Here is a 9,907-nt window from a genome sequence, read left to right on the forward strand (position 1 = left end):
TATTTTAAATGGCTTATAAACACCTTCCACGCTGCAATTGTATATATATATATATATACACAACAGGCTTCTTTCAGTTTCTGTCCACCAAATCCATTCACAAGACTCTGGCTGGCCTAAGGCTATAGTAGAATATACTTGCCCATGGTGCCACACAGTGGGACTGAACCTGGAACCATGTGGTTAGGATGCCAGCTACACCTGCACCTGTGTATATATATATATATATATATATATATATTCACATGTTTGTGTGTGTGTTATATTTTTGTGGGTTTACCCTTATTTCTTGATCCTGTTTCACTGTTCTTATCCAATATTTCCATATTTTTTACTTGCAGTTTGAGAAAATCCCCCGATATGAGCCCTCATTCTACCGCCAAGGAGTAAGTTATTCATTCTTTTCAGCATTTGCAACTGTCATTGTTGTGACTGTAGTGCGTGTGTGTGTGTGTGTGCGCAAGACATACACACATGTGTATGTAGCTCGGTGTGTGTGTGTAAATATATATACATGTATGTATGTATAACCATAACTTCATTTGTATGCTAAACCAACCAAATTAATAAAAATTTCTTCTATCCTTCCACAGATTCCGGGACTCAGTTATGCTTTACCCTCACTGCTGACCCCAGCTGCTCCAGGAACTGCCCCCTTAAATTCTGGCATACCTGGGGCTTTTCAACCTAAAGTAATTCTTCTATATTTCTTGTTTTTGTTTTCCTACATTTATTACCATTATTATTATTATTATTATTATTATTATTTTAGTCAACTTCATCTTTCATCCTTTTAGGGTCGATGCAATAAACTAGCCCCCAACTCTCTCCCAAATTCGAGGCCTTGTACCTACGTCAGAAAGGATTATCATCATTATGATTATTATTGTTCAAATATTAAGGGGCATAACATGTTCCTCCCTTTTTTCCCCCCTGTTTGTTTACTATCAATACAAACTCTGTGATCCCCAACAACTAGTTATTTAATCAGCTTCATTGTAGGTGGCAGCACCTTCAGTATTCTTTACACGCTTAATCGACAAAACCCCATCCATATAGTGTAAAGAGAGGGTTAGGTCATTGCCTTCAACATCCACCATTGAGAGCTGACATGGAAAAGGGGATGTTAAACTGTGATGATGGGGATGATAAGCACATACGCACACACAGACAGATAGATAGGCATTCATTGGTCTTGAAAGACCATGGGTCTGCACCTGGAGGATTTCGTGTCAGCTGCTGACGGTGGTGCAGCACCCACTGTGACTATACAAGCCCACACAGCAGTGGCAGTTTTGCATGTAGCAGCTGCATTTGAAGAAGCTCTCTACACTTTGCTGTTCTTCAAGTGGGCTTTTCTTTGCTGGCAAGTTCCAGTATTTCCATCCCCTTGCGTCGTACTTGCCTCCAGCATGGGCAATCATTTGCGACCTCCTCCTATCTCAGGACATCCTGAACTATTGACTTCATATCTCTCTTGCAGACGTCCTTGAAACGTAGATGAGGTCATCCTTGTGCTCTTGTGCCAATGACCATGGCCAGTCGTTCACACACACACTCCACTAGTTAAATATCACTTGATTACCAGCTACTGATGTCTCCATATTGGCAGCTATCATCATCTTTGTACTAATAGGATTAAAGGGGTGGCTTTCAGCCTGTTAATTAGCACAGGAAAAGGGGATGGTTGTTGTAGTAAGGGAGAGGATAATTCTAGGGCTGATGGTGGAAGGTTGTTTGAGACGAGATGCAGTGGCAATATGCGGGGGTGGCGTAATAGCAAGGATGTTAATTAAAGTGTTTGTCATTTATGGTGGTGGTGGTGGAGGGGTTAGTGGTAATGTTAACATGTTATGTTAGTGATAATAATTACAAGCATGGTGGTGGTTGCGGTGGTGGCAGCAGCAGTAGTGGAAGATCTAAAATTCATAATTAGACATAGGGTGTGTAATAGGGATCATTGCTTCTGTATGTGTACAAGTGTGTGGGAGCAACGTGACCAAAACTAGTGGGAGGATTTGAAATTAGCAATACAGGGTTTAGTGAAACCCTAATTAAACTATTCATAGCAACAAAAGAGCAGTATTAATAGCAAAAGGTAATCTTGACTTCCAATTTAACCCTTGGGTATTAATACTGTTTCTTTCACTATTCATTATTTTTTAATACACCCACTGGCTATTTGCTCGAATAGACACCGATATTTTGCATATCGTTGGAGGGAGATTCAGCTGTTATCGTGCTGCTGGACATCTGTCACTGAGAAACCCAAAGCAGGGTGAAATTACATGATTTGACAGTTCCAGTGGCCATAATAGCAGACGATTCCCATCTGTCAGCAATATAATATCGAGTGTTTTTATGCACTATGAAGCCTTATGAGATATCCTCTCAAGGTAAATGATGCAGTACTGTGTGTTCTAACACAACCTCCTCATTAAGTTGGAGATCAAGGTTACCTAATTAACTATATGGTGTTAATGAGTTACTTTGTACTGCTCTATGGTATGGAATGAGAGCTTTCCACACCTGTTGTCTCCACCCCATTAACCAACTTTACACTTGCATACCACACCTGTTCCTCCACCCTCACCTGTATCTACTCCCATACAATTATGTCAATATTTACTATCCTTACAATCAAACAAGCACATCTGTCATCCTCCATTTACAGTCTCTTTCTACCTGTACAACCATGTCACACCTGTCGTCGTCCCCCCCTCCTTTTCATCACATGCCACATCTGTTATCTTCCACCCCCACCCTTTCCGCTTGCTATCTACAATTATGTCATCCACCAAACTCAGCATGTTTTTTATCTGTCACCATTGTCTCCACAGACCATCAACCCTGGGGGTATATCATCTGACCCAGCTTTACTGTCTCTTCGAGAACGTGTGAAACCTGGTCCTTCTCCAGTGACACCAAAGGTAACTACAAACCCTTTTCACTTCATCTCCAGCCATGCCCACCCCCACCCCCTATTGCTGGTCTTTTACTTTTCCACATCTGCTATGAGTAACAGACAACACTAAATTCCATAATAAACTAATAACCACATGATTGTTGCTCTGACGTCTTCCCCTGACCAGTCAGCCTTGTTCTAGTAGGCCTATGATCATAAACCTTCCAACTAGAACCATCCTGTTGTTGGCTTTGTTTTTCAGCAATAATGTACTTTGAACTACAATATTCAATATTATTCTATATCCCCTTTGAAAGATAGTAGGGGTGGGGTAGTTTAAGAGGGTATATCGCTGCTATTTCTAGCAAATTGAGCAGCTGTATAGATGCTCTCATGTTTGTCAAGAACTGTGTGGCTCTTGAACAGAGTCAAATATCTGGGTCCACCCCCACACATTTTGATGGCTGGAGACCAGTACTGCCTCTAAGGCCCCTTAAACCTGCAGCTCACAGACAAGTGCAGGTAGTGTAGTGGCCTTGGCAGGATTTGAACTCATAACTACAATCTGAAGAACTTCACATCTATTCAACTTTGCACTTTCCTGTTGTACAACTGAGCCATTGTGACCAATTATGCCAACTTCAGAATTGTTCTATGACTACAAAGTCCACCTCTATGACCACCTTCATTGCGCCTCAAGGTAGATCATTTTGGAATCATTGATGGTATGTTAGAAAATGTTCTCACCATAGAGAAGTTGTGTACTTTCAAAATCTTTGATTCATCCATACACTGTTATTTCAGGTTTCATTTTGCTGGTAATAAACACACGTCCACTAATACCAACTCACATTTTCACAAACACATACTTTCATCTACTCACATGCATACACACCAATGTTCTCTCTGATATTTTTGACGTGGATGCAGGCAGAAGTTTGCTTCATGTGCAGATTTTGTCATTCAAGCAAGTAACCATCTTCAATTAAAAAAAATTGATTTCATCTTGGAAACTTTGTGTGTCCACTTTATTTTTTCATGCGTGTGCTAATTACAAAACATGTGTGCAGGTGCACAAGCAACCAGCTCAGAAGATATATCCACACACACACACACACACCTAATATCAATACTACACTTATGTTGGTAAGGATAATTACTAAACACTCACCACTTGATGGAATAACTAACAATATGTATATATTGATGAATGCAGCAAGCTTGCAGAATCATTAGCACATCAAGCAAAATACTTAGCAACATTTCATCTGGCTTTACATTCTGAGTTCAAATGCTGCTGAGATCAACTTTGCCTTTCAGAGTTGATGAAATAAATACCAGCTGAGCCCTGGGGTCGAAGCTATCGACTAAACACCTCCCCCGAAATTGCTGGCCCCGTGCCAAAATTTGAAGCCAATGTGTATTATATTGATGATGATGTTAATGATGTTGATGTAATTCATCTTGTACTGTATTATTTTATTCCAGAAAACTGGTAAATGGTGTGCAGTGCACGTGCAGGTTGCCTGGCGCATCTACCACCACCAGCAGAAACAACACGAAGCACAGAAGGGTGGTGCAGACACAAAACCAGTTATAGACCCACTGCGACCCCCTACCCATCTTTTACCCAACAGTAATATACATCGTCCTCCAGATTTAGGGAGCAGTGCTCAGCCTGCACTTATTAGTCCTTTCATGGGTAAGTCAGAATCTTTTCTTTTGGTTTTGTGTTAAAGAGTTTGTACGAGTCAACCCTTTGTAACTTTAAGATTTCATTGGTGTATTTGTATACGTTCAGAATGGCATTGTCGAGTAGGTATGGGAGGCCAGACTAGCTGGTCTGAACATAAAACAGATGGAATATTTGGGCTGGATATGGCCAGATTAAATACTAATGGTTAAATGAAGAATTTGGCTTTTAGCAGAGAAAAGAGGATTAACCCTTTCGTTACTATATTTCTGTTGAGATGCTCTGTATTTCTTTCAATTACTTTAAATATAACAAAGAATTTAGTAAAGTAACTTAGTTATCATTCATGTAGTGTTAGGAACATAAATTGTGACTAATGTTTGGTGGAAGATTTGAATTTAAAACCTATGAAAACAAGACATTTGTTACCATATTTCTGTTGAGATGCTCTGTGTTTCTTTCAATTATTTTAAATATAACAAAGAATTTAGTAAAATAACTTAGTTATCATTCAGCTAGTGTTAGGAACATAAATTGTGACTAAGGTTTGGTGGAAGATTTTAATTCCAAACTTATGAAAACAAGACATTTGTACTCAGAGCCAGAGCCGGGTTGGTAATGAAAGGGTTAAAGGGGTTTAGAATGGACTAAATATATTATTTGATCTTAGTCTCTCTAATTTCATTTATTAACTGGTGGACATCTGTGTAAATTCCACAGGTCTGTTAAACTATTTCTACTCAGTGTCAGTATTTCTATGAAAGTATCACAGCTCAGTGGACTCAACAAGCTGGCGATATTTACATGAACTTAAGAGGATCATAGGAGCTAATTGTCTGATATGCTTGTTAGGAGGAGAGATTAACTAAGAGGTAAAAGGTGGGGACACACTGCTCCTCCATGTTAGCTGATTTACTTTTATTACTGTATAGCAGGGAGCTGGCAGAATCATTATTACTATGCCAGGCAAAATCCTTAATGGCATTCATCCGTCTTTATGTTCTAAGTTCAAATTCCTTGCCTTTTGTCCTGGGGTTGATGTAATCAACTTGCCTCCCACCTCCCCTGAAATTGCTGGCCTTGTGCCAAAATCTAAAAGCAATATATAGCAGAAGCAAGTGTGATGCACAAAACACTCAACCCTGGAGTCACTCTGTTGCTTCTTATTTCTTTATTGCCCACAAGGGGCTAAATATAGCGGGGAGAAACAAGGACAGAAAAAGGAGTTAAGTTGATTACATCGACCCCAGTGAGTAACTGGTACTTAATTTAGCGACCCCGAAGGGATGAAAGGCAAAGTCGACCTCGGCGGAATTTGAACTCAGAACGTAGCGGCTGACGAAATACCACTAAACATTTCGCCTGGCATGCTAACGTTTCTGCCAGCTCGCCGTCTTTTGCTTCTGCTATACATTAATTATATAATGTGTGTATATACACAAACACTTATGTTCTGAGTTCTGTTTCCCCTATTTGCATCACCAAACCTGTTGATTTATCTATATATTTTGTTTTGTTTCAGGATCTACAAGACCTCCATTTGATTCAGGGCCCACACACCACAGCAGCTTTTTAAACCCAGCTCATATAGGTAAGGTCCTTAGGGTCTCACTGATTCAGATCTACTGTTGTGTGTGTGAGTGAGATATTGTTTATACAGGGACACCTCAACTTACATCAGAATCAGTTCCAAAACATTTGACTGGACTTGAAAAACAATGTAACACATTAACCTTTCATTATCTGACACAAGATGCCCTGTCCTCTCTTGAGGATTCCTTGTCTTGCCACATATGAAGCATCCAGGCCACACTGTGAAGTGTTTGGCATTTGAAAAGGCATCCAGCTGTAAAAACTATGCCAAAACTGACCTCGCCTGTGCTGGTGCCAGGTAAAAAGCACTGAGTCCACTCTGCAAGGTGGTTGGTGTTAGGAAGGGCATCTAACTGTAAAAACCATGTCAAACCATCCAACCCAATCCAGCATGGAAGGTGAACATTAAATGATGGTGATAAAGATGATTTGCTTTCTATCTGTTTTAAATGATTTACACGTATTTCTATATGTATTTTATTTGATTTTCCACTTTGGTGTTGGGTTTTAGGTTCTTTTTGAATTTCTATTCTTTTAAATATGTTCACTGAGACTAATGTAAAGTCAGATAAATTGACTCAAGTTGAGGTTTATTTCTTTCTAGTAATTTCTTTAAAAAAAAAAAAAAAAAAGCAATGTGAAGTTGAGAAAGACAACTTGAAATGACCTAAGTTGAGGTGTGCCTGTGTGTGTGAGGTACTGTATATACTCTCATATATGTGTGTAATATACTGTCTGCTGTCATGTGTGTATAATATATCGTATCTATTGTCATGTGTGTGACATTATTGAATGTACTGTCATACAAACACACCGATGACAATATATATCACGAGAGTTATTGACAGTTGGTTAGTGGAAACCCCTTCTGCCCCCAGTGATCGTAACGTCATCACATTTCTGACTGAACCCCTTTTTCTTTTGCTTGTATTTCAGGTGTATCACCATTTGCACGGCCATCTCCGTACAGTGTTGGCTTCCCTGGTCTAGGTAAGAATTACTTACTTTAACTTTAACAGTTCACCTTGCAAAACCTCTCCCTCTACCCTAAGCTGACTTTACCTTTCTCTATAATCACACACACACACACATACTTCTGTGTACTCCCTTCTCTCTTACCAGTTAGTCCTCCTTCTCTCTCCTCTGACTTCTACTCTTTCCTTCCACATCATTGTCTCTGTTATGCTGTCTGCCCCCTATCCCACCACCACCACCTCTCCTCCCACCACTTCTACCACCAGACTTCTAAAATCTTTAATCGCTCTCTTGTGTCCTGCAGGAAATAGTTTATTTAATGGTGCCAGAGAACTGTCCAGTATGTCAACACTGTCTCCAGAGTGGAACCGCTTACACAAGACACCTTCATCTTTCCCTACTCCGCCAACGTGGCCCAAAACTGATGAACGGGAGAAGGAGCGGGAGAGGGAGCTGAGTCTTCATGACAGAAGAAAAGAAGAAGAACGTGAACGGTACGTAGATTTGCAGTGTTCCGGCCATGACTTTCCTGTTAATAACTAACTGCTTTGATCTTGGTCGACCCAAATCAAAGACATCCTAGTTCTGGCCATTTCTCTTATTTGACACATGTAATGTATGGTGCAAAATATTTTATTAACACAGAAGCAAACAGACAGTGTGTATTAGGTTTTATGCTCCAGAAATAGGAAAAATTTCCTAAGTTTTGAGCGGTGCTGGACCTCCCGAGTGCTGGTGCCATGTACAAAGCACCCAGTTCCTTTGTAAAGGGGTTGGCATTAGGAAGAGCATCCAGCGATAAAAACCACATCAAAACAGACCTCGCCAGTGCTGGTGCCATGTAAAAAAAGCACCCAGTCCACTCTGTAAATTGTGGGGAATTAGACATTGGAGCTTGGTGTAGTCCTATGGCTTGCAAGCTCCGGTCAAACCATCCAACCCATGCCAGCATGGATGAGGAACATTAAATGATGATGATAGAAAAGAACATAGGCGGTGCTCCAGCATGGCCGCAGTCAAATGACTAAAACAAGTAAAAGAGTATATGTGTATACAACCATCATGCCATGTTAAAATGATCTGTATTAATGGTTATAGATATTGTTGTTTAGCCTTTGGTCAATTTTGAGCCAGCAGACCCCATACTAAAAGGTCTTAGCTGTGACCATCCTGTCATTTAGTTTTCAGACATAATATTGTTAATAAGACCACATCCAATATATCCTTCCACTTTTTTCTTGGAGGTTGGATGTAGTTTCTAGTTCTAGCAACTTGTGAGACCTTTTAGGACTCCCTCATTGGCTCTTGTTACCTGTTACAAGAGATTGTACCAACAGTATCAACAGGATTGTTAGCTGTGGTATGATTTTATACTTAAATTCCTGTCACTGTTGGCTGCTTTCTGGAGTAGCTAAGAAAGGTGGGTAGTTTGTCTCGTATATAAAATGTTTGTTATTTAAAATTGTTCCAATATCAACCCTTCTGGTTTTGCTTCTAAATGTGTTTTTCTTTTACTACTTTCAGAGAAAGAAGAAACCTCGAGAGGTTAACCAGTCTTGATATTGACCGTGGTAGGGAGAAGGATCGAAGTGACAGATACAGAGAAACAGAAAGACGTCGTTCGCGATCACGATCTCGTTCTCCAATAAGAAACGGTCGGCTTGAAGCAGCCAAAGCTGAGGTGATTGATAAACGCCACGAAGAGAAGGCCAGCATAAAGATCAAAGAGGAACGCCGAGAGGAAGAGGCTCAACTACTCGAACGCGATAAACTGTTACGAAGTAACGAGTATTTGTTTGGCCCCTTATCCCATACTGCAGCCACCATGCCTGTCAACATGCTGGAAAGGGCACGCATGATTGGACCACGATATTTCAGTAACGAACGTCCACAGCTCGGGGTTTGGAGCCACTACGAGAAAGGTTTCGATGTCTCGCATCACCGATTAGACTTACGAGATATTGAACGCGAGCGAGAGCGAGAACACATGCGAGACCTTTATATAAGAGAACGGATGTTTGAACGCATGCCGTTCTTTGAACGAGAACGCTACGAGTACGAGCAAAACAAACTGCCGGCATTGAGAGCCGTCGATCAGTTGTCAGTCGGACATTTCCCCCGTACCGTCAGTCCCATGGTCAACCATTCTAGTAAGAGTAACTCTCCAGCGAGTATACCAGGGGCCCCACCCCCTCTGATTCCCTCATCGACTACATCACATCCTCGCAGTCATACAAACTCTCCCGCCAGTTCAAAATCAAAGGCAAATAGTCCATTAGACAGTGCAAATGAGTTGAAAGACAAACGAGATAGCCATTCTAGCTCTACGGATCCTGATGCTCATTCTAGATAGGACTAACTCAAAACTATTTGATGGAATTGTATTTAAAAATTTATTGGAACAAAAACACACTTTTTTTTTTTTTTGAAATTTGAGGAAGAAGAAGAAGAAAAAAACAATTTTTTTCTTTTTTTTTTAATAAAAACCAATTCATTGTAAGAAAGTGCTTTTTTTTCTGTTTACTTGTGATGGAAAGAAAAGACCTCAATTTTGATACCGTGAATATTGTGTGTAGGTCTTTCACTGTACTGTGTACGGTTCTTTGGTGAGACTCGAAGACTGGCCACGCTGAAAAGCTTCCAGGACTTTGCAGAATTTAAAATAAATAAATATATGAAAAAATAAAATGATGGTTTTTGACGATGATTGATAGCCACAACACTTCCTTATATGGCAGCAC

The 9,907-nt window shown here is 40.3% G+C and overlaps 1 protein-coding gene across 1 annotated transcript in view; it reads left to right on the forward strand.

The window, feature by feature from the left end:
- Window positions 1–9,854, forward strand: part of LOC106868878 (autism susceptibility gene 2 protein homolog) — a 31,754-nt gene extending 21,900 nt beyond the window's left edge. The window contains exons 5-12 of the mRNA XM_014914327.2: window positions 342–386; window positions 594–692; window positions 2,841–2,930; window positions 4,394–4,607; window positions 6,121–6,189; window positions 7,128–7,181; window positions 7,471–7,660; window positions 8,691–9,854. Coding sequence (XP_014769813.1) covers window positions 342–386; window positions 594–692; window positions 2,841–2,930; window positions 4,394–4,607; window positions 6,121–6,189; window positions 7,128–7,181; window positions 7,471–7,660; window positions 8,691–9,519 — 1,590 coding nt within the window. The 3' untranslated portion in view covers window positions 9,520–9,854. The remainder of the gene's footprint in view (window positions 1–341; window positions 387–593; window positions 693–2,840; window positions 2,931–4,393; window positions 4,608–6,120; window positions 6,190–7,127; window positions 7,182–7,470; window positions 7,661–8,690) is intronic.
- The last annotated feature ends 53 nt before the right edge of the window (window positions 9,855–9,907 follow it).

This window comes from Octopus bimaculoides, chromosome 26 (assembly GCF_001194135.2).
Source record: "Octopus bimaculoides isolate UCB-OBI-ISO-001 chromosome 26, ASM119413v2, whole genome shotgun sequence".
Lineage (NCBI taxonomy): Eukaryota > Metazoa > Mollusca > Cephalopoda > Octopoda > Octopodidae > Octopus > Octopus bimaculoides.